At 36.2% G+C, this 26,044-nt stretch overlaps 1 protein-coding gene across 1 annotated transcript in view; it reads left to right on the top strand.

Annotated features, from left to right (window-relative positions):
• CLASP1 (cytoplasmic linker associated protein 1) overlaps positions 1-26,044 on the top strand; it is a gene marked incomplete at its 5' end in the record, with an annotated part of 108,507 nt that overhangs the window by 20,483 nt on the left and 61,980 nt on the right. Inside the window, 6 exons of the mRNA XM_015817639.1 lie at positions 1,505-1,582; positions 2,381-2,548; positions 2,872-2,921; positions 4,059-4,262; positions 16,494-16,601; positions 18,573-18,749. Of these exons, the coding sequence (XP_015673125.1) occupies positions 1,505-1,582; positions 2,381-2,548; positions 2,872-2,921; positions 4,059-4,262; positions 16,494-16,601; positions 18,573-18,749 (785 nt within the window). The remainder of the gene's footprint in view (positions 1-1,504; positions 1,583-2,380; positions 2,549-2,871; positions 2,922-4,058; positions 4,263-16,493; positions 16,602-18,572; positions 18,750-26,044) is intronic.

Below are 26,044 nucleotides of genomic sequence, written 5' to 3'. Positions count from 1 at the left end.
TTGGCCAAAATGTTCATCACACAGGTGTACCACCTGCATGGGATGCCCCGACGAATAATATTGGACCGGGTAGTGCAGTTCACCGCACACTTTGGGAGGGAGTTTGTCCGCTCCATCGGATCGTCCCAGGGACTCAGCTCAGCTCTCCATCCCAGCACCAATGGGGCGGCCGAACGGGCCAATGCAATGGTAGAATGGTACCTGTGGTGTTACGTATCCTACCAACAGATGGACTGGGTTGACCTGTTACTGTTTGCTGAGGTGGCATATAACAACGCAGTCCATAGCAGCACCGGATTCGCCCCTTTCCTGGTGGTTCATGGGGTGGAGTTTGTCCTGAGTGCCCTCGGGGACCTTTCCCCCTGCCAACCCCAGGACTGGATAGACCGCATATGGGAGGTCTGGGAAATCGTAAAAAGAGTACTACAAAAAGCAGCAGAGGCCTATAAGGCTCAGGCCGATAAGAAACGGGCGCCTCAAAAGCCCTTTCGAGTGGGAGATATGGTATAGCTGTCGACCAAATACCTGCCCCTGAAAATACCCTTGAAAAAGCTAGGGCCAAAGTTCATAGGTCCGTTTTGGATTGTACAGGTCATTAACCCAGTTGCTGTGAGGCTATAGCTACCCCGTCTTTGGGGGAAGGTGCACCACTGCAGTTTACTGAAGCTGATGGAAGGGACCCTCTTTTCGGTCCCTCAGGCAGACACCAGGACCTGTCGCAGGGGGCCATTACGAGATCCACGAGATGCTAGACTCCCGAATCCACCGGGATAGCTTGTAGTACCTGGTACGGTGGAAGGGGTACCCTGTCACGGATGCGTCATGGATGGGGGAAGTGGACATAAAAGCCCCCCGTTTGCTGAGACTATTCCATCGACAGAATCCCCGTAAGCTAGGAGCGGGTTTAGCTGCGTCGGCCGCCGTAGTTCATGACTAATCGCACATCTCTCCTTGCCTTCCAGAATGTTTGTCTTACCTTTCTATTTAAACTTTGAGAGATATTACCCTAGCCACTGGGGGAAAAAATGATTGTCTTGGTGTAGGCAAAAGGCAAGGGCATTCAGGGTGCAAGGAAGTAGTTACAGAGAATGCCCTCAAATTGGAATATGTGAATATTTTGTTGACCCACATAAGCGTAGCAAGTTGGTGTTGCAGAAACCCTTCTGTATAGATCAAACATTTGGTTTAAAGTCACTTGATTACATTCTTGTATGGCTTCAGCATCTTAATGTATTTTAGTGTCTCCATGCTTTTGTGGTTTTCACATACAAAGGAATGACCTCCAAGGAATGTTTCTTGGTATTTCTTATAAAAGAGAATGAAATGCAATAAAGCTCACTGGTACAAACAAACACCCACACCTTCCAAAAGGATACTGTGTATCCAGTTCTTTCAAATTCTGGGCAACTGGATAAACTTCCTTTGAATTCCGAATGTAATGCTGGAAGACTGTTTCTTCACTCCTCCCTCTGACAAGGTAAATAGTGATGTCTTCTAATTTCAGGCATGTATCAGTATTGGCTGAAACCATCAAGAAAGGAATCCATGATGCTGACTCCGAAGCACGGATAAAAGCCAGAAAGTAAGTGGGCATCTTTTTCTTTTAATTGTTCAGTCCATCAATAATTAGAGGCTTCTATTTGCTGTTCAGCTGAAAATTTCTCCAGTAACTGATATTCCAAGGGAAGAATAGGACTAGACCATTAAGAACTCAGGAAGTGGACCATGTTATGCTTAATAATGATTCTAACCTTTTTACTGATGTACTTCAGAGTAATTTTCATCAGACTCATTGGAACTTTTTTCTGCATAAGCCAAATAAAACTAGTTGCTGTTTTGGCTCTGTTTAATATTGTTTGTTCAGAAAATTAATGCTGGAATTTGGAAAGAAAAATCTTGATTTCAACATTTTCTTTGCTTAGTACCCCGAAGGTTCAGGCTTTTGCATTCTACAGGGTTGTTGATATTCTCTTCCCACTTTAGAATTTAGAACGTGGTTTAATTTAATGTAGAAGAGAAGTCCACCTATTTCTATGTTCAAAATATTGATAACTTAAATAAAGTGGAAACTTATTTAAGCTTGTAATGTGCTCACTTCTTTATTTATTTTGTAATAGGAAGTGCACAGACCCCTACGTCTATTTTCCAGTTTCTGCAGTCACTTTCCTACCAAAATGTTAAATTCTTTTAAACAACGTTTGGAAGCATAAATAATATATGTGAAAATTAATAGGTTTGTCGTAATTATACAGTTATCACAATTGATTTTCTCTGCTATGTTTACCAGTTTTTTTCTTAAAATCTATTAAGGCTCTCTGGATGGTTAGAATCTGACATGCTAGTTTACTATTCATCGATCAATGTAAACTTTTATTTTCAGGTGTTACTGGAGCTTCCACAGCCATTTTAGCCGAGAAGCGGAACATTTGTTTAATTCACTGGAATCCTCGTACCAGAAAGCCCTGCAGTCTCACTTGAAGAATTCTGATAGCATTGTGTCTTTGCCTCAGTCAGATCGCTCCTCATCTAGTTCCCAGGAGAGTCTCAAGTAAGCCTCCCTTCCACTAATATATGGCTATTGGATGAACTTAATACCTTCAAGTATCCCTTCCTCATCTATAAATTAGAGTTTTTGCATTTTAGAAATTGTTGTTTTCATGAATTAGGTAATACATGGAGTCTAAAAATGATTTTGCTTCCTTATTTTTGTTTCTGTACAGCATTTTTGTAGGAAAATTCAAAGTGCATTAATGTAAAGTATAAATACAAATAATATAGAATAATTCATCTGTGTTGATAAAAAATGAGTTAATATAGAATTAACATAAAATTCATTATGGAACAAAATCCATTAATTCTATTCCTTTTTAGCCGTCCATTGTCTACCAAAAGAAGCCCAACCGGAAGCACTACTTCACGAGGTAAGAATGAGAAGCCAGGAGAAGAAATGGTCAGATGTGAGGCAGAATTCTTACTCATACTGCTATATTCGTTTTGCACGTTACTTTTATAAATTAAACACCAGAAGCCTAAGACAGAATGGTTCTAAATATAAGATGATTGAATGCTTTAAATATAAACCGCTGGGAAGAAATATTAAAATATGAATTGCTTTATTTCTTGTGTGTAATGATGGATGATGGGGACAGAATACTGAAAGCAAATTCTAAGTTCAGATATGAAAGGTGTAAATGAATTCTCAAAATTATATATAATTTTCTTCCCTCCTTGACACAGCTGACAAAGTGAGAAAGAGCCTGTGGCATAGAGGTTAACACAGCTGCCTAACGTGCAAGCAGCCCAGGTTCGAATCTCAGAAGGGTATGTCTGGCTGATGAGAGCTAATTAGCTCGAAATAGCTATTCCAGTTTCCCTTAATTCTTTGTTAGCAATCCAAAAAAATTAAAAAAACATACACACACACACAGAGAGAGAGAGAGAGAGAGAGAGAGAGAGAGAGAGAGAGAGAGAGAGAGAGATGGAAAATGTTATTTAAAGATATAAACACCACATTTGATTAGAAAACTCATGTCCAGCATGGTTGTATTAATCCCTGCATAATGCTTTCTGGGTATTACTAATCATAAACACCAGGGGGATCTGATAGCAACCAATAGAGATCAAAAATCCCAATACTTGCTGAGCATAGCCCTATCAAGCAAAATATGGTACATGAAATAGGTCAGAGTCTTGCCCTGCCATAAATTCATAATGTGCTGTGGGGAAAGAACTGTGCTATACAAAAGTATAAAATGTCTATTTGGGCTCTAAAATAGTATGTCTGTCAAATAAAATACATTTTTATAGTGGTAAAATGAGGATTTATGATGTTGTGAGTTTCTAAGTTGTTGAAAGATGATGTTGGAATCTGATGGATTTGGGAAAGTCCTTTGATTGCATTTACAAGTCTTAACCAGAATTTATTATTTTGAAATTACATTTTTATTAAGTTTAAATGTTTATGTGCTTAAACATAAGTTGAGAATATTTCCTCTTCTTTCAGAAGGAATTGAAAGAATATTCTGAAGAGATTATGGTAGGAGACTCTTGGGATAGATTTATCTATAACTGGTTTTTCTTCTTCCTTAAAGCTTCTGCAGTTAGTGTGAAATCTGCGTCAACCTCAGGGTCTCTCCAGCGTTCTCGCAGTGACATTGATGTGAATGCAGCAGCCAGTGCCAAATCCAAAGTAACATCTTCTGGCTCAGATTCCCCCTTCAGTTCTGCTGCAGCCCTTCCTCCAGGCTCATATGCATCTCTTGGTAGGTGTACCTTGTTTTTCACAAAAAAGATACACAGGTAATCAGGACATCAGAAGTAGAAGGAAAATTTTGGTTTAAGAAATTCAGTTTTACAGAGGAATGTGAAAAGCAGTAATGGGGCTAAGCCTACATATTGCACTGCATCATAAATCATAGTTTACAAGGCTCAGAGGTCGGGGTCACCGAGTACAATAATTCAAAATGAAAGCTTTGTTCCATATGTGACATCAGGTGGTGCATAGTATGTGGAACATATATACAATGTTTACTAACTTTTTAGAGAAGTAAACTACTTTCTAAACTTTCTAAAGTAACTTATCAGTTTTGAGGGAAAGGTATTTTTGGTGGTGTTTATTAGAATTCTCTAGCAAGTCTTCAGAATTCTTTAATAATTCAAGTACATCGTAGTCTGAAGTAAACTTTTGTTAAAAAACCACAGAAGGTATAAAATGGGAAGTATCCTATCCTGATATTTCCAGAAAAAAGTTCATTTGAACTCACTGTCTAATCCAAGAATAAAAATGTGTATTACCAAAAGGAAATAGATTCAGTGGAATATATCTCAACAACTTATTTGTATTGCTTATTGTTAATGGCCACCTTATAGATAACAATCTCTATTAAGAATGACTTGGACATGTCTGACGTTAACAAAGCCTTAATTTAGTTAAAAGAAATAACTACTTTTGTAAGAAGCTGTTCATTATTGGTGATTATTATATCAATGGCAACATGTTTGAACTATGATCTTTGAGAGATCATTGCAGTATGTAGCAATGGAGCCTCTTCCACTGTAGGCATTTTCTAAATATTTGTTATGCCAGCATGAAAAATTATATCTTAGGATTAATGAAGTTTGAGATGCCATACAAAGCTCTTTTCAGAACAAATAGATAATTCTGAGACCCTCAGGTGATATCCTGCCTCTATGGATGAGGCCTTCTTGTGGAGAAAACAGGCAGAGTCTAATCTTCAGTAACAACTCTAAGGGGAAGAATTATCCTGCCTCCCAGACTGATCTTCTCCAGGGCCCGATTTTCCAACAAAAATGGGTCATGTTTGGGGAGTGAATTAATAGCTTAAGAGATTTCAGAGGACCTGAATGTTCTGCAGCAGAAAATGGAGTCGGTTCATATCATTTTCCCATCCCTGGTCAAAAAGTGCAAAAGAAAAGAGGGAAGTGGCTCTGATTCCAACAAGAGCACAAAAGGAGTTTACAAATCTCAGGGTTGTTCCTGTGGCCCTTCCAAATTCATTCTCTTTCCAATTCTCACAGATCCCCGAATTTCCTCTCCCCTGAGAATTTTTCTTAGAAAAAAGGCCAGAAAAATGAATGCTACAAGTGCGGTTTTTAAAGTGGTAAATGATGTTAGACAGAGCTCTTCATAATAATTTAAAATCTCTTCTAATCCTAAGATTTTGGAGATAGGGAAACTTATAATAAAGATTTTATACTTTCTCCATTTTTAATTTTTTTTCCAGCCAAGTCATAGAAGGTATTTCATTTGGCTAATACATAGCAAGAAAAAGCTGAGAAGCAAAGCCTTACTCTTTCTGTTCCCAACAATGCTAAGTCTGGTTTCCAAAAGGATCATAAATTTGATAACGAACTGTGTTCCTTCCTGCCAAGTTAAAAAAGTTGTGGAGAAAAGTTCCTTTGGTCAGTATGCTTGCAGGAGCCAATGGAGGGGAATATCTTTAAGAAAACTGTTGATACTGTCTTAGTAGAAACAAAAAATAAAAGGCTTTCGTAATTCAGGAAGGGATAAATTTAAAATTACAGGTGTTATTGTCCTTTTGCCCCAATCTGTTCAGATGATCTCAAGGAGTAACCAGATCCAGATATTCAGGGCCTCGGGTAAATCCATTTTCTAATAATGTGCTCTTCCCAAAAAACCAGAGGTCAGAAGAAAACATTAGCTACAGGCTACTGTACGGAATTCATTTATATGATAGGGAAGAAGCACCACCATTTTAAGTGGTCAAAGCATCAGGATTTTCTTAAGACTACCAACCATCTTCTGTAAATCAGTGCAAAAGAACAAGTGTGAAATTCCACAAATCTGGAATTTATTTTTCAAAGTAAATGGAGGTATAAGGGTTACACTAGATCTCACGGAGTACCTAGACCAGAGATGCTTCAAAAGAGAGATACTAAGGTCAGTTTTGTCAACAATCAACCTGCAATATTAGTCTCTGTAGAGCTAGTAGATCACGGGTGTCAAACTCGTGACATCACGTGATGTGTCGTGACATATCACAACTTTTCCCCCATTGCCGGCAATGGGGTGGGTGCGGTTTTGGCATGACGCATCCGGCTCATGGGCTGGCAGTTTGACACCCCTGCAGTAGATACTTACTTTCATCATCTGATTAGAAAAGAAACTGAAATTACAGTTCTGCTATGATAACATCCTTCTTAGTATTAGATCTTTCTTTTCTAGTTAATTCAAGTACTACATGACATTAGTAACACCAGTGGCTCATCTACAGATTTTGTTTCTGTACTTAGCCAGCATTTTGATTTCAGCGTCACCTGGGCAGAAGAACCACCTTCTATCCTTGGAGCTATTCTCAGCTGTCTACCTGAAACTGAACAGATATGATTAGGGGGATATTCAGATAAAATCCACAAAAAAATATTTTCCCAAGGGAGAGTTTCTACTAATAAAATGTATGAGAAACCTTTTTCATTGATAGAAAGATATAAGCAAGTTGGGATTTTTCAGTGAAAAACTATAATTTTACAAATTTTTTGATAGAAGTGGCCATATTTAACTTTCTGACCTGGGAATCTAAACTGAGTCTTGACTGTGCCCATTTTCTTTGTCCTACATTTGAGCTTTTGCCTATTTGATATTTTGAAATTACTTACACTATCTCATGATAACCAGAACTCCAATTAGCAGATATCAGAATTGAAAGAATTACCAGAATGCTGTTTTTTTTATACTTAGACATAGATCCTTGATATCACAAAAATGGATGATAGTCCTCTAAAGCTTAAAATTGTGACTGATTGGCAGAAGCATCCATGGGGAAATGGGGGGACAAGTAACAAAAGCATTGTCATGTTTCAAGTTCTATTTTTGTTGGACATGCAGTGTCACCTTGCATGCACACATGAAAGGGGCAGCGTTTATAACATGAAGCTGCTTTTGTCATTTTAATGAAAACCTTATGTCCTGTAGATATCACTAATGACTAGTTTTGTTTCACAGTGTTCAGGTATGTAAGATGTCTGGGTGATATTTTATTCTGATATCACAATAACATTGGAAGCTTCGACACCTGCATTTTCTTAAGCAACTCCTCCAATGTTTCCATAAATTTGTATTCATGGTAACAAAATATATGGGTCCTAGTGGAGAAAAATGCACAAACGAAAAGCACAACTAATTTAGGAATTGTTTGTTTCTTGTTCAGACTTAACTCATGCTTGAACATTAAATAATGTATGCAGCAGCATTAATACAATAAAAGGAGTGATTGTGTTAGCTGCTTATATTAACAATGCATTATGTGGTCATTTTTAATCAACTGGAGCTGCTGTTACAATTTGGTCTGTAGTGAAGAAATATCTGCTAAATTAGTAGAAGAATGAAAATTAATTTATAGTTTACAGGTTATGCTAAGTAGCATATAATTCCAGAAGAAATGCATCAGAAATGCATTGCACCTTGTATGAAAACAAGAATATGGGGGAAGGAAATTTTTTGTGGTTCTGCACTATTAACTAATTTATTTTACTTTGTTTGACTGATGTGATTTTCCCCTCATTTGTGATACTAAAGACACCCTGTCCACTTTTGCTGATATTACTAATTATTCCCTCTTATCACTCTCCTTATTCTTTTAATTTGCTTAAAGATGGTACTACCAGTAAAGCTGAGGGTAAGCTGTCTGTATAACAGGTCTGTCTCCAACTTTACCAGGTCTCTGTTATCACCCAAGTGCTCCCTGGTTTTCATCCGTGTCTGCTGGTACTTCTTGCATGACTCTTGCATGGTGTTTTGACTCTTTCCTCATGTTGGAACTATTGTGTGCCCTCTATTGTCTCTCTCTCCTAACTCCTAGGCACAATTTAATTTAATTTATTCAATTTAGGCAACATCTGACTCCAGACTCTCTGGGCGCTCACAGTATAACAAACAAACAAAGTACAGTGCATGAATAATAACAAACAAAACAAATTAAGAATACGAATGACATAGAGCAAGAAAACAACATCATCAATTACACAATATATCTCCCGACCCCAATAGTTTTATTAGACACGCTTCAACAGTATGTAACTTTTAAGTCATTCATGAATGTCATTCACTATACCATTAAATACAGAACAAGAAATTTAAATCTCACATATATTTTTACTCAGACTTAATTTATAAACCAGATACTGTAAGAATGAGTGTTTATTTGGGATGGAGAAACGAATACATTGGACTTTTTATTCCTATAGGAAAAGTACTCAGTGCAGAATGTTAAAAGATATTTAAATTCATTGGCCAGACTTTTTCCAATTCTCTTATAGGTTGTGCAGAAATAGCAACTTTTGTCATAAATAGGTGGCTTGTTTTCATTATGGTTGTTGCCTGTTGCTGAACTAAACTCTGGTTTTTCAAACTGAGATGTTATTCAGACTGAATTACTAATTTTGTTTAGAAATTGGAAATAGAGTATACAGATTTATTCATGCACAGATTCATTCTCATCCCTCTTTAACCAGTTTCATTAGTATTATACTGCAGAGGTCCCCAACTCCCAGTCCACTGCCCGGTGCCGGGTCACAGCTGTTGAAAACGGTTGAAGTGTTGTGTGAGTGCACGCACATGCACGGAAAGCTGCATTTGTGAAAGTCATGCGTGTCCAAAATTATCCCCTCCCCCCCACTGCTGTCGCCTCTGCCAGTCCGCCAAGCCAGAAAAGTCGGGGACCGCTGCTGTACTGTATCATGCCTATTTACAGACATACACATTCATTACATTACTCTTTTTTGCGGTAAGCAACTTTATGTTAAGTGCAGAAAAGCAGTTAGAAACCGTAAGCCAAGGAAATTAAGGCACGAGGTAAGAAAAATAAACATCTTGTTTACATTAAACATTACACTTCATCTTTATCATCTTTATTATCTATTCTTGTAAACCACATTTGTTCCATCATGTCCATACACTAGTTAAATATCACATTTTGCTTTTTGAATTTCTTTCCTCTCTCTTTTGAGGATCTTACCAACTTTCTCACTCGTTTATTTGTTTGCAATTTAATCTTTATTCTGCCTTCATCTCAACGTATTTTTCTGTATACTGATCACTCTCATTTCTAGTATATTCAGTCAATATCCAGTTAGCAACTGTTTATTCCTGATTCTACAGTAATGCTTATGCACCTTTTGGAATTTTCAATATTTCTATATAAATATGACCTGAAACATGATCTGTTCTCTTCACAAGTCCTAAAACTAAATAAAGAAAATCCAATTAAACAAATGAGTCAAAAAGAATACACCTCCTGGAGTATTACATGCCTTGCTCTTAATGTCATTGTCAACGCTGCAAATACTGTATATTCTTGCTTTGACAATATGCAGAACTGTCTGGTATTTTTATAGTTAAATCAGGCAACAGTGAAAGGGGAGGAGAATAAGGAAAGCCTGGGAAAAAGGAACCGGAAGTGAATCACATCTTCCAAGTTAATTGGAAGATGTGAATCATGACCCCAAAATAGGGGAGGGAAAAATGCCTGGAATGTATGTGCAATGGAAAAGAAAATCAGATCTTAGCATTCCACCATGCCGTACTGACATCTCTGTAACCTTAATAAAGGCTTTTAGGTTAAAAAAATGCCTGAAAGTTCTTTTAAGTGTTTCGTTAATCAGACACATGACAGTCATCTTGATTAGTTGACTACTCTGGGGGTGGGGAAGGGAGATAATGATGTTGAATTGCCCCCATTTGTATTGCCTCCATTATCAGTCTACCTGATAGTGAACTGGTAGAGTCCAAACTTTTTGGAAATAGTTTTGTAACTTTTCCAACTGTTGAACATCAACAACTCTTGTTGTTCAAGGGGGGCACCCCAGTTATTGAAGGCAAAGGTTCACATATTTTTGCCCCACAAAAATAAGTAGCTTTGAATTATTTTCTTCAATGAATAAGTATGATGTTTTTGACTCATTTGTTTAATTCTCTTAATCAAGTTTTAGGACTTAATGTGGAGAACAAATCATCTTTAGGTCATATTTCAAAAGGGTTCGCAAGCACCACTGTAGGGTCAAAAATTAACAGGTGCTTAATTTTCAGATCCATACTTGTTTCATTGTATAGTCCAACATTTACAACAGATCGATGGGGTTTTCAGCCAACAGCACAATATTGTTTCCATACAAACGCATACACACATTCATGTTTCCAACCAACACATCTCAGATGTCATCCTAAACATTATACAATTATATAGTAGAATTTGAAAACAAATTAACAATAAAGGAGGTATCACACATCTTTATCTTAATATCTTTAGTGTGGAAACATCTAATATTCCTTTTATTCTTATACGTGTTTTGCTTCCATTGTATTTCACTCTTACGACATTTAGAAATTAATCTTCTCTGTGTATTCATACAAACCACTCCATAATTCAATGCTATTAATTATAGTAAACAAAAAAGGATGGCCTTGAAGGACAGGGAGATGATCTATTACCAAGGCCAACAGTCAGATAAATTAAATTTGAACATAGGCTAAGAAAGTAGTTTATGAAAATGTATCAGACAGTCTTCCCACCCCTTCCCCAATTATCATGAAAATAAAAGGAGGAATCGTAGCATATTTAGATCTGCGACGTTCTGTTACTATAGCTGTCCTAATAAAAGTAGTTTTACATTTATACTGTATGGTATCTGTTTCTTAGTGAAGTCCACCTGATAGGGCTGGCATTAATTTTGTCTTCCAGTTGACAATTATTTCTTTTTATACATCCCTTTTTTTACTTGTAAGCTGCCCAGAGTTTGTATGGAGTCAGGCAGCCTCAGAATTGGATAAATAAATAAAACTTTCTCTAAATCCATAAATCCACAGTTTCCCCCCCTCCTTTTTCCCAGTGATTTGCTAAAGAACAAAAATTTGATCTGCATAGCTTTGCTCAGCAATAAAGCCACACTGCACTTATCAAATTTTCTTTCTGTATATTATCAATCAGAATTATATTCAACACATTCTCTGGTGTTTTTAGTCTTGTTATGCTTCCCTTTGAATAGAGAAGAATAAAGAAGTTGCACAACCATTCCATAAGCCAAACATACCTATGTTTTAACATGTTTCCAGTTACACTGTCTTTCACCTGCAGCTTTACCGTTTTTCAATGTCATTGAATCATTTATTGTTTCCTTTTCATTGTTATTTTTTTCTTGGACACAACATTTACAGTATTTATTTCACATATTACCATTCAGATCTCTAAAATACAGCTTCTGGAATTTCTTCCAGAATTGCTTTGGTTTTCTCTCAAATCCTTTAATGATTTTTAATACTGAATTCCATTCACACTGGTGGAACTTTTCTTTTCACCTACTTCTAAAATAATGTTGTATTTCCATCAAAATTGCACTGTATTTCCATCAAAATTGCACTCCTTTAACCTTAACATTTCCTTGCTTCTTTGATAATTTTGCACCTAACTTTTTTTCTCTCTGAATGCATAATCTAATACCTTTCCTTCTACTCATGAATTTCACTGTAAATACCCAATTTAGTTGGTTTCTCATATCCTTTTTTTTGCAGCAGTCATTATCTTACAATCATCTTTTTCTCCTCCATGGCCTTTATTATTTCATCATTCAATTAAGCATGCTTTTTTATACTTCCCATTAGAGTAACTCCACACATTTCTATGTTACTCTGAATCTGTTCCAAGAAGTTTTTACATTATCCTTATTTGCATTATTTTAATGTAAAATATTTTACATCATTCTTAATTATCTTGGGAAATATTGTATATGTGTGTGTGTCTTCTAATATTTTCTTCATACAAATCTCATACTTCCTTTTCTAGTTTCACATTAGTTTCTTTCATATATTTCATGTAAAGTTCTTCCCCAAGATTCACTTTAGACATTACTAAATAATAGTCTATCTCTCATGTATAACTCTCTTACACTTCTATATCTCACTTATTTTTCTGTGTTTCTTCATACATAATCCAATTAGTTACGTTTCTTTATTCATTTCTATGTTGTATGTACATACTAATAGAAATTTATTCTTAAACCATATATTACAAATAGTCCTTTTTCTAAGGAAATATTTGCCAAACAGTCACCATTCTGATTCATTCTTGGGTCTCCAAATGGCTCAATCTCTTTTTCTGAAGTATCTCATCTCATTCCCACCCTATTCAGTACAGGTAGTCCTTGACTTACAGCCACAATTGAGCCCAAAATTTATGTTGCTAAGTGAGACATTTGTTAAGTGAGTTTTGCTCCATTTTACAACCTTTCTTGCCACAGTTGTTAAGTGAATCACTGAAGTTGTTAAGTTAGTAACACAGTTGTTAAGTGAATCTGGCTTCCCCATTGATTTTCTTATCAGAAGGTTGCAAAAGGTGATCACATGATGTCAGGATATTGCAACTGTCATAACTATGAGTCAGTTGCCAAGCATTTTAATTTTGATCACATGACCATGGGGATGCTACAGTGGACTTGTGGAAAATGGTCATAAATCACCTTTTCAGTGTCGTTGTAACTTTGAACAATCACTAAACAAACTGTTGTAAATCATCAACTACCTATATTTTTCCCTTAGATTGCATTCCTAAGGTTTCAGAGTTTTTAACAAACCCATCCCTAATTCTTCCATGGTTTGTATTTATTGGACATAATATGTAGCTGTAACCTTCCTATGGGTTTTTGCTTTTATACACCCCACCGCACCCCTCATCTGACCCTGGCGACATTCTAGATGACACAATTTTGTACATTCTGACATACAGTTAAATTTTTTTGTTCATAAACTTATGCTTTTACTTTGAGGCATGTATTTATCAACCCCATTCCATAAGATAAGACCATCATTCAGATCTATTGCATTTTTAGCTTTTTCTTAATTTCACATATACACAATTTATTATTTTTAATTCAGCTTTTTTTCATACTGTTTAGTGTTAGACTTCATGTATAATCCAAACATAGTCTTCCAGATCTCATAGTTATCACCAAAGAGGCCCACATATTTTCCATATTGCCTATTATGCTTTAGTCAATCAAGATTTTTACATAATACTTTCTAATAAGATAGAAAAATATAGACTTGGTTACCATCATTAATTGCACCCATACCACCTAAATCATTCACTAGTAATGGTAATAACAGTACAGGTTACACAGGTTAGTTTGGGCGTATTTTGATTAATGTGCCATAAGTTCAATCAAACGCCAGTTTTTCCCCAAGCATGTTAACGCTATGCTATGCAAGCTAAAATCTCTAATCTACAGCCTACTATATCGGCCAACATATAGTTGTGAATTTCACCATCCACAGCTTGGATGCAATATATTGAACATATATATGGGTATTATTATAAACCATTTTGGAATAAAACTGGTTATTTTACTCCACTCAGATTGATATTTGCAAATTATAAATAGAATCCCAAAACCTATTCTCAGAATCTGATCGTGCCTCTGGCTATAGTAACAAGAAGGAATCAATAAGAATGATAGTGGAAAGGGACATGTGACTTCATATTCCTTTCCTAAATCTAGGTTCAAGTTGCATCCAAATGAAGGAACCTATCTACTGAAAGATATTAACTTTATTTATAGATTTAATATTTTTTAAAAGCTATTTGGACATTATTTAAGCAATGCTGATTTCTAATTAATGGTTCATGGTGTTGGGATTTTTTGAACTATATTTGCCATAATAAAATAGGCCAATATGACATTGGAAATACTGCTGTGGAGATGAAGAAATGTGGGTGATGGCTGGTCTGAATAAGTAAATCTAGAGAGAATATTTGTGTTAGCATGCACATTATTTTAACCGAGAGTAACAGAGTTAGAGGCACATACCAGTATTAAACTGTACTGGATAAAGTATCATTGGATATTGTATTCTTTACTTCCTTATCCCTCTTTTCTATTAGACGAAAAGGCCATATCCAGTTTAGATAATAGTATGCATATAAGAATCACTGTAATAAAAGCTTACTATAAATCCTATGTAAAGTATTATAGTGCAGAATAATTTGGGGATGAGAAACTAAAATAGACTGATATTTTTCCCTTACCCTAATCTTCCATAGGCCCATTCATAACTCAACCTTAACTTTATCATTTTTTCATCTTTCCAAAGGACCATTTTACTAGCAGTTCAAGCACTCTCATCCACCTTTCATGTTTGGCTCTTAGTTAAAGCTATTTGACCCTGAAAGTACAAAATGAATGTTTCTGTTATGTTTTTTACTTGTTTAAAGTATTTGGATTCCGAATTTTAATAAATCTGAGGAGTGTCTCAGAAATTTGACAATAAATAAATACTTTGCATGATCAGACTGTGCACAATATTTTTGCTTGCATCCAACTCTGTACAAAGGATAGTGGATGCTAGAGAGGCCTTTTGGATAAACAGACCAACTAATGGCATTATTTTAATGATAATAATTGAAGTTGCTTTTTTGACTCTGAAGGGGAAAATAGGCCTGTATGTTTTATTGTTCTTCATGTATCCTTTCCTAAACCAATTTACATCATTAATATGGTATCATTTACAGCACCAACTCCAAACTGTTTTAGACAGATAATTGTCAGAATACTAAAAAAAAAAGTATAAATGTAATGGGGAAAGTCTTCCTAGAAATTTCTTAATTTATGTGGCACTCCCTGAAAGAAGACAAGACTTCAGTTAATTAAATAACTGTACTGTATTGATATTTTTAATTGCCTTGTTATATATTCATGATTAAATTGAATTCGATAGTATCCTGCATAAAAGTAATGTCCACTTTATTGTGGAATAGATCTAATTGTGTGGCTAAGCTCCATATGGTTTTAGGCAATAGCAGAAATTTGAACATTCAAAAGGGTTCACGAATTTAAGCACCACTGTATTTCCTGATAGTAATGGCCAATAAAAGGCTTTAGGAACCTTTTTCTAAAAACAAAGGAAACTGTCATAATCTGGTCATAATAACTTGGTAGTTGCATGATAGGTATCAATATGAAGTGGCCTTATGCAGATTGAAATGTATACACATTGGTCTTTCTCTGATGTTAGCTGGAACTCTGACTAGTCTCTGTATACATAAGACCTCTTTATTATGATACCCCCAAAATGATTACTGGGAAACTTATCTGATGGATGACATTAGGGCTGTGGAAGCACCAGAGAGAATCCATATAAATTCTCATAAATAATAATTCCCTGTGATCTGCAGGGAAAGGAAGCTCTTTTTCTTGTCAGTAAAATAAGAGTCATGTTGCTTAATCCTATTTAATATTAATTTGAAGATACTGCCACTCATTTCTTCTTAGCATATGTTCCTATGGTTCTTTCCTTTTTACATTCACACCTATTTCTATCTCTTTAATCCAAACTTTGTCTGCTGGTTTTGTATTTGCCTTGATAACTTATAAGCATCATGCAAGTTACAGGAGTATAGTCTTTTTTCCTTTTCTTGTTAGTTCTGGTGGAAGTTGGTGTTTATTTGCAGTATGCTGTAAAAATAAAGATATTTTATTATATAATTCTTTCCTGGTGTTGAGTCTGGAGTTCTGAATGCATTAAAAAGATAAATAATTTGTAAGGTTGAGCATGTTTGTAAACTGGCTTGGAAAACATTCTTTAGAAGTCATATGAATACAGTGTCTCTCTGCTATTCATTAAGGTAGCCACATCTTTTTTTATATTTGTTCAAAAGTCTGAATAAGATATGAGTGCTTTAATGAGCTTGTACAAATTCCTGTCTACTTCTTCAGAATCATTTTAGAACCATGCCCAGCTTTAGTGTTTGGTATTTTTTTGCACTAAGTAGATAGCTTCCATTCTAGATAATGTATATCAATGAGAAAATAACATCAGCTTCCTAATTTGGGGGAATCCAGTTTCAGTCTCTTCTTACAATTTTCTCATTTTAGTCAGATCGCAGAACTATTAAGTGAGTGAAAGAAAATTAACCACAATTTCTTTAAAGTTTATCTGTCACTTTTCTGTTCTTTTTTTTTCCCCTCAGGTCGAATTCGCACAAGGAGACAAAGCTCTGGAAGCACCAGTAATATCACCTCAACACCTGCTGACACTCGAGGCCGCAGTCGGGCTAAAGTAGTTTCGCAGTCCCAGCGTAAGGAACCATTTAGTGTGCTATTATGAAGGAGACACTATATTTTTCAAGTTTGTTTTTCTTGCCAACCTTATTTTAATATGCATCAGTGTTTCCATAATGAATATTCTTCAAATGCAGTTTTTAAAATTAATTCCTATAATTAGGTCCTGACAAATTAGGCATGACACACAGTTTTTTTTAAAAAAAACAAACAATTGGGGCTTAACTCTTCAGGATTTTCATTGCTCTAAGCATGCCTACGAACTACTCATTTATTTTCCCAAACAGCAACTTGTTCACATTCTCTTACATTATAAGCACCTCTTCTCTTCTCACCTTTTGTTCCTTTAAGAAAGGATGCAGTGTAGCAAAAGATTGAAATGCTTGGTACGGATGGCTTTCTTGTCAGAACTGATGAACTTGTTTTCTCAATCCCCAAATGTGATGTGCTGTAGTCCACAAACTGACATTCAAAATTGTTAGCATTACTGATTGCTCTGCATATGTGCCTAGTTGCTAGTGAGTAATATTTTCTGATGCTTATTTTATCTTTAAAAAAATAAAGTAATAAATCATAGCCAGAAACAAGAACTGTTTAGTAGATGGAATGTTAGGTTTAAGGTGACTGAGGTTTTTTTTTTTGGGGGGGGGGTTACTAACCTCTATACTAACTGGTCATTCTGCGTTATAAGCACTACCCTTGTATCTTTGTCTTGTTTTTCTGTGATATCATTGCCTATTCTGCAACCCTGCATTGATGGGATTACTATTCCCAGGGCAGTAATGCTATTTGTTTGTCCCACACCCCACCAGCCTCATGGATATCAAGCATAAAACTAGAATTACAGTTTATTCTACTCTAAATAGTTATTTACTGCTTTGCACGAATGTTTTCATGAAACGTTTTGCCACATACTAATCCATAATAAAATGTGAGCAGCGATGTGCTTGTCAAAAAGAAGTTTGTATGCAAATAACAATGCTTCTTGAACTCTGTATTGTCTCGCTTTCTCTGCTTCACTTTCTGCCTGTCCTTTCGTCTGCTGTCATAATCCAGGATCCAGATCAGCTAACCCTGCAGGTGGTAAGAAATACCTTTTGTTTTTCACTCTTTTACATGTCTGTACTGCCTCTCATACTACTGTTTTTAACTGATTCAACGTCTGAAAGTATTGTATTCCTAGAGGCTTAAAAAAAAACTAGTGTTTTTAAAATGAAAGTTCAGCCATCCATATGATGTACTTAGACAAAGTACCCATGTGTAAGTTCAGTGAGGAGTGGGACTCATTCGTAGGTAACAGGGTGTTAGGACTGTAAATTTTAAGAACTGAAAAAGGATTTGAAGATGTCTTCAATTGTTTATGGAGATGTTGTATGTTAACAGCAGCAGGGACAAGCCTGACATGCTATTTTTGAAACTAGACAATTTCAAAGATAGGTTCTCACAACACAAATTGTCTTGTGAGAAAATCACCGCTGGGTGATTTCACTTTCATTTGCATAATTTCTTGAATTTCAATGCCTATTTTTTGGCAATTGCTCAAGTCAGTTTTGTGGTTGGAAGATAAAAGAAAATTTCAGAAAGTTTCCTTGCAAAATGCGTGAGAAAAAATAAATAACGGGACAAAGAAATTGTGTGTATGAGCACGGATGTGAGAGAGAGTGCCCGTGCAAATGAGTTCATTGGTTGCTTCTGTATAAAATGTAGCTTGCTGGTAGGGCTGATGATATTTGATCATTTTAAAGGTGAGTAGTATCATTCAAGGTTGTGATTGTATTCATTCATCACTCTCAACACTTTTTATTGTTAATCTATGTTGTTAACCCCCATTTTTAAACATATAATCATCTTGAAGAATTTCTGTATCCTGTTTTATTTTTAATTTACTATTAATTGAGCTGAATTTTTTTCAAATAACATTTGGTAAATTTAATGATTTGAAATATTCTGAAGACTTAAGAGCATTTGCTTGTTGTTGTTTTTTGTAGCTGGTAGTCGATCCAGCTCTCCTGGCAAACTGTTGGGAAGTACATATGGTGGGCTTAGCAGTGGAACAACCAGAGGACACCCAGTGCCAACATCATCCTCATCTACTGACAAACGTAGTAAAGTCCCCCGAAGCCAGGGCTGCAGCCGAGAGACCAGCCCTAGCAGGATAGCTCTAGGTAAGAGTTTTCTTGGCTGCAATATAGAGCCAAAAGATTGATTTCCTTTCTCATGCTGATTGGCCAAAATAATTCTTGAAATAAATTACAGTTTTGCTATAATGATTTCATAGTTACGGTATTCTGCTGAGTTTGTCAATAGCATGCTAGGCAAAGAGAGCAGCAGGGCCTAGATAAAGTTGCCAGTGGGATTAGCATAAATTGCCTATGTTTATACTTATTGTTTCAATTAGAAAATAGTTCTTCCTTCAGATGTGTTTTATTTTCATTTTCACTTGGCACGGTTCAGTGCCATTTGATGATACTAAATGTATTGTCCTACAGCTATAATACAGATTTCTCCTTTGAGTGCTAGAGATACTGTTCTGTTGTTGTTTTCTCTGATCAAAAATTGCACCTATTACTTTTAGGTTAAATACTAAATTTTACCTGAAGCGTTTTTTTCTTCTAATGAACTTATTAGTACTACTGTAGATGGGTGACTGAACTGTTCTATCATCAGATATATTAATTATGCACAAATGCCCAACTACACATTATTAATATAAAACGGTAGTCATGACAAATCTTATTTTAGAGCTTGAAATTAGGAAATGCAGTTGCGATGTACCAGTTCAGATTTGGAACTGGGGCCTTCCGATGAGCAAACAAGACACACTTAAATATAACCGCTTTAAAATCTGTTCACTCAGTTTCAGCAACAAAAAGGTGAAAAGGCATGCAAAAGAAGAGGAATGTGACAAGGGATTTGAAGCTTGCATCAGAGAAGGAAAATGAGAATAATATCACCGACATTTGCATTAATAGGCAGGCAGAATGCATGGAGGAGAAAAAAGAGATAAATCATATATATGCTTCAGAAAAGGATCAATGAACTTAGCACCAAATTGTGGCAAGTGAGGTCATTAACCACTTTGTGGTTTTTAAAGAGTTTTCAACCTTTGTGGTACAACACCCCCTTAATAATAATTTTATATGATCCCAACTCTGAATAACTAATGATTTCACCGGGTTTAAGACAATGGCAAGAAATAAATATATGGTTTATTTTTAGTTACTAAGTTTGGTCTAAATAGAACAAAAGATCTCAAATAAAACCTCAACCAGGCAGGCTTCTGCAGGCAGAGTGGGAGCAAAGCATAGATTTAGTTTTGAGGATGCAGGGCTGGTTTACAAAAGCAAATCAAGAAGCAATGTGTGGTGCAAGTTCTGACAATTCTCCTGTTTTGCCTGCCCTGTCAAAACCTACTCCCATTTTGTCTGGACAAGCCCACAACTGGCAAGGAGCAAAGCCCAAACTAAGTTTTGATGGTGCTTCCATTTTGTTGGGGCAAGTCTGATTAGGTCTTATTTTTTTTTAATATTGAATACCCTCAAAGTTTCTTAACAGTACTCTAGGACATAATGATTGACCCAAGAAAACTGTATTTTCAGTGAACCAGAAGATCTATAATTAACATGTGACTCTGAAACATGTTGTGTGTGTGGGGGGGGGGGGGTTTGAGCTAAGCATTTTTATGTGGAAAGAAAAAAAATACTTGCACCAGAAAGTATATATATTTAAATACAGACAGGGTTTTTTTCTTCTTCTGATTAGCATAGGAACAGAGCTTATTGGCCAGGTTAAGGACTTTTTTTAAAAAAAAAATATTTATAAGCAGTTGTACCACACAAATGAAAATAAATATATACTGTTCCATAGACCATCTTTTCTAAAATTATTTTGATTTACATTTATATTTACTTGCAATGGTTAACCTAGAGCAGGGGTGTCAAACTCTCAACGTCATGTGTCGTGTCATGACATATCGCAACTTTTTTGCCATTGCCGGCAATGGGGTGGGCGCAGTTTCACTATGATGCATCCGGCCCATGGGCCGGCAGTTTGACACCCCTGACCTAGAGCAATTTCTAGGAGAGACACTTCTGCTTTTATGCTACTAATGTTTTCGATACATAATTCATGATTGTGTGTTCCTTTGTAACATAGATCAGCATTCCAGGCTTATCTTTTATTGTGAACAAGCAGCTTTTTTCCCCTCTGTACATGTGATCAGGTACTATCAAGTAACAAAAGATAGCTTATTGTGGTCCTTGAAGTTGGAAAACGATCTCTTGCTTCCAGGGGGATCAAAACTATGAGCCAAAATGAAAACGTTAACTTGGAACTGTTTTACTAACTTGGTTGGTTTGGTAGCAGTAAAGCAGGACCTCAGATACCTGCATGAAGAGAGAAACAAAGCAAGAACAAACAAGCTGTATACGTCAAGCATGTTGCCTTTTTACAGTTAGCCAAAATAAACCTGGAACCCTATGTGGAAACATTTATTTATTTATTATAATAACGTATATGTGGTCTACTCATCAAACACTGGCAGCTCATGATATTAAAACCCTAAGGCATGGAGGTTAAAAAAGTATACAAGCAATCACTAGTAAAGGACAAAAGCTTTGAGAGGAAATTGGCTGAAAAATAACAGAGGACACTATACCAGAAAAAAAAATAGTTTGTCCATGGTTTCCAACTTCACAGTTAGGACCTTTCTTCCAGCCACATGGGGAACAGTACGCCTGTTCACCACGAGGTACTTGTGGAATGTTAACACTACCTCCTCTACCCTGCCTTGGAATCAAAGCAAGTAAGCTAGTTGTGGATTTTCAGTAGACACATGCCTCAGTTCTTGCCCAGCCAAATCTCAGTGATATGATGCTGATTGCCACCAACAGGTCATGGAGGAGCACATAGTTCAGGGGTGTCAAACTGCCGGCCTGCGGGCCGGATGCGTCACACCAAAACCGCACCCACCCCATTGCCAGCAATGGGAAAAAAAGTCACGATACGTGAGTTTGACACCCGTGACATAGACCATTGAATAATGTGACCCGATTAAAACATTTTCTACTCCACACTCACAAACTTACTCTTTCCCAGGCACAAACAGATAGGACTTTGTGTATTTCTTATTTTATTTCTACTTTCTTATTCAACATTATGACAGCAGTGTATGACAAATACAGTTCCATCTCTGTTAGAGTTCTAAGAAATTAATGGTACAGTTAATAGATTTTTTATTTGTCAATTATCATACAGCTTTAGCTTTTAAATGATTAGTTCATTAATGGGTGAAGTAATTAATGGGATAGATTTATGAAAGTGCATTAAACAACAGTTTATACACTTTCCAGGCCATATTTCTTATTCTTTATGAAAGGCTTCATACCACGGTATATAATTGCTTTCAGGCAGGAACACGAATGCACACTAGGAGTAGTCGTCATTATTTCAAAACAAGTGCTGCCTGAAAGATTATTTCTCTTTTCCAGGGTTCTGACCTTTTAAAATGCCATTCTTTTAATTTTTAATATTTATGTATTTGCCATCATTATAGCCTATTGAACAAATCCTGAGTGGATTCATGCCTTGAGGAGTTTGCAGTCTAAAATTTTTGACAGTGGGCAGGAGAAATATAGAAAGGAATAGGAGAGCCAGAAAACCCAAATGGGAATAAAAGTTGTTAAAAAAAACCTTTATATATGTGCTTATATGGATTAGTAATTTTTATGGGAAAATTCAACATGTATTTTTAAAATGTTGACTCCCTGAACCTGGGTTTTTTTACTATCTTTCTTAGAAAGAGAACATCTAAGGGTAGACTCAATTATGGCTGAGATAGAGAAGAAGGAGAATTTAAAACAGTCATAATAACACTATGGACCAAAGAGGAATATAAAATAAGTTGAATACGAATAGTATGTTCGTTTTGACATTTTGCATGATTAAATATCCTTTATTTTTTCCTTTGTCATCGATTATTATGACGAATCTGCATAAAAATTATATAAATGTGTTATTTCTTTAGGTTTGTATTGCTCATTCCCTATTAGAATCATTTACTTTTATATTTGTTTTTAATTGGTTTTTATTGGGGATAGTGTTTGTATCGTTTTAATATGCTGTAAGCCGCCCTGAGTCCTGTTGGGAGAAGGGCGGCATATAAGTTTAATAAAATAAATAAAATAAATAAATAATACTTATCCCTCTAAAATAGAGTTGACCTTTCTTTCCTGATATTTTCTCTCTCCTCCTTCCCTCTCTCCCCCTTAAGTGGAATCTAAGTCAATCTGATAGTATTATAACCCTGTTTTCCCAAATAAGTTTTTCTGGCTTGTGATAAATAGAACAAGGTTCTCAGGAGGGTCAGAACATCTCAGATGTTCTTGGGCAAGTTCAGCATGTTCACAGTTTATACGTAACAAATCAGATTGGCAGTTGTCCGGGATATTTACTAATGTCAGTAATGACCAAAACTGTAAATGTATTGTCTGAGCGTTGTATCCTCGTTAAACTTGTGTTCACCTTCTCTGAAACTCTCCATGCTGCATGCTAGCACGGAGCAGCCGTATCCCCCGACCCAGCGTGAGTCAGGGGTGCAGCCGCGATACCAGCCGTGAGAGCAGCCGAGATACAAGCCCTGCTCGGGGCTTTCCTCCACTTGGTGAGTACCAGTAGGCACTAGAGCTTCTAAGGGCCACCCCTCCTCTTTCTTGCTGGTTCGTCGATATACCTCTGAGTGGAATGGGCTTGTTATTCTCTTCTTTTTTAAAACTCTTTTAACATTCCTCTTTTCTGACCTTATTTATTCTGTTCATTTCTGCATGCTTAAATCCTGCTTTCCTTTACTAGGAAAACTCATAGTTTGAAATGCTTTTGACAATCTCTAAAATTTTTGGACATGCACTTAGGCGCCATTGGTCTTGACAAAAGCAGCTATTGTGAAGGCTACATCATTGCAGGGAAAGTTGATGCTACTAGAAAGCATGACCTGCCTTTTTTGATCCAATGCAAAATGGGGGTCCTTTGGAGAAAATTTAGTAAATGTCTTGATGATATACTTTTTATTATTTTGCATTGTATTCTTGGGCCTGAGTGCATGCCATATCAAGGATAACGTTTTCCAAGCCCCAGGTACACTGAAAATTCCTTTTCTGTATAAAAAGCTTGTTCCTTAATTCATAGAGCTCAGTGTTTATTTCTGCACTTGAGAAATTTACCATCTCTCTTAGTTTTTAAATTATGATCCAGCCAGTGTAATTTACAGAGACCTATCTTTTCATATCAGAAACAAGAAGTCTCGTTTCTTTGTATATAATGTTTTTTTCTGCATTATTATTAAAATAATTGCATATTTTGAAGAAAATATTTTTACAGTTAGGGCAATCTGAAATCTTGAAAATTGTGTGTGTGTGTGTGTGATGTGTGCGTGCATGCACACATCTGTGTGTTTCTGACTGCTTCAGTTCAATTATATTTCTAGTTTGTCCACATATTTAGAGAGAGAGTGTCTGTGTACCTGAAATTGAGGAAAGAAGACGGTACAGACATAGAACTTATCCTAATGTCCATGAGGTTCATAGGGCCTACTTTTAACATTAATTAGTTACATTTATTCACCATCCATCTTGGTGTTCTGTGACTCTGGGCAGTTTACAATAAATTTATATTATAAAAGATTAAAACATGATAAATACATTATAATGAACAAGGAAATAGCTAAGATAATGGGGGTGGGGGGTTGTACAGTAGAGTAGAGGTGGGCTCTTCTAATCCAGTAACTCCCACCAGGATGACATGCTCCTGTCCGGACCCCAGGCCAATTGGCAGAGCCAGGTTTTAAGGCCATTATAGAATATTACTGTTGAAATAATTCTGTGAAAAGAATTAAGACATTAAGGTTGCAAGGTGGAGAAGTTAGAGCAGAAGGGAAAAGCGCTATGAGGCTTCTGAGTGATTACTTATTTCTTTGTTTTTCCATTTTTCCTGTTAGAAAGCTAGAGTCCCAGTAATGTCCCATATAGGATCTGCTTGTGGTATACATATATTTTAGCCAAGAGGACCAGACGGAACGAAATGGACAAAATAAAATTACTGAACTCTAATTCTGCTTAGTGGGGCACAATGGCTCAGAAGTTAAAGATGCTGAGCTTGTCAGCTGGAAAGCAGACAGCCCTCATTCAAGACCTTGAGCGCTGAGTGCCGTGGTGAGCTCCTGTTACTTGCTCCAGCTCCTGCCCACCTTGCAGTGCGAAAGCATGCAAATGTGAGTAGATAAATAGGTACTGCTTTGGTGGGAAGGTAACAGTGTTCTGTGCGCCTTGCCATATAGTCATGCTGGCCACATGACCACACAAATATTTTCGGACAATTCTGGCTCCCTTGGTTAAGAAATGGACATGAGCACTGCCCCCTAGAGTCAGATACGACTGGAAAGGGGAAAACCTTTAGTAATTCTGCATATGGATAAAAAGCAATACTATTTAACAATAGACATTATTAATTTATGAATGGGTTAATCTAACTCACCCACCGGTGGCTGTTAAATTTACAAAGCAACAGAATGCATACTTGTGGGTTTTTTTGGGTGTTTTTTTGTGTTTTTTTGACAAAGTCATAGATGGGCCGTTTGTAGGATCAAGCCTGGACATTAATGTTTTAATGAGATATGAAGTGTGTGAATTGTTTTACTTGTGAATGGATTAGGATTTTTTGGCATTTGGCATTTTCTACACACACACACGTACATACACAACACACAAAACACATTTTATTTAACTGAATTATGTGTATTTTTGGGGTTCAGCAATATTTTTCTTGTGTTTCTTACCTGAAAAAATGGATGGAGATAATTCTAGATGCTGCAAGGAAGGTGATTTGGGTCTGCATCCAAGGCAACAATTTCAGTGTAAATAAATAAATAAAAATTATAAAAACTTGAGTTAACTAAGGGCCACAGAGGATCATTTTAAAATCCGTTACAGAATGCAAAGGAATCTGTCACTTTTCCTTGCTGCTATAAAAAGGATAAAAGCTTAGAATAGTTTGTATCATAAACATTTGCATAGAGCAACGGGCTGCTATTGTGAGCCAGAAACTAAAGCTGGAATGAAGAACCTATGCCCAGCTATAATACATTTCACCTTTCAGCATGATCACTGCAATTACTAAAAGATACAGTTTAAGAACATCTTGAGATGCAGGTCCCCATTTGTTTTACAGACATTTTAAGCCTACTTGATTTATTGAAGGCATTACTTTTTTTTCTTGTAAAATTTTTTATTTTTTGTAAAATATACATCTTCCAATATACACAATACATTAACTTTAGCTTTCCCCCCATACCCTCCTCGGCTTCCCGGAGCTGAATACAGGATCAAGTTCATATTTCCATAATTCTTCTACAATCATTAATCCAATTAAAACAATTATAATACTAACAATCTACACACCCCTTTAACTC

This window comes from Protobothrops mucrosquamatus, unplaced genomic scaffold (genome assembly GCF_001527695.2).
Source record: "Protobothrops mucrosquamatus isolate PMUCROS unplaced genomic scaffold, P.Mucros_1.0 scaffold613, whole genome shotgun sequence".
Classification (NCBI taxonomy): domain Eukaryota; kingdom Metazoa; phylum Chordata; class Lepidosauria; order Squamata; family Viperidae; genus Protobothrops; species Protobothrops mucrosquamatus.
This window is presented reverse-complemented; position numbering and strand designations above follow the sequence as displayed.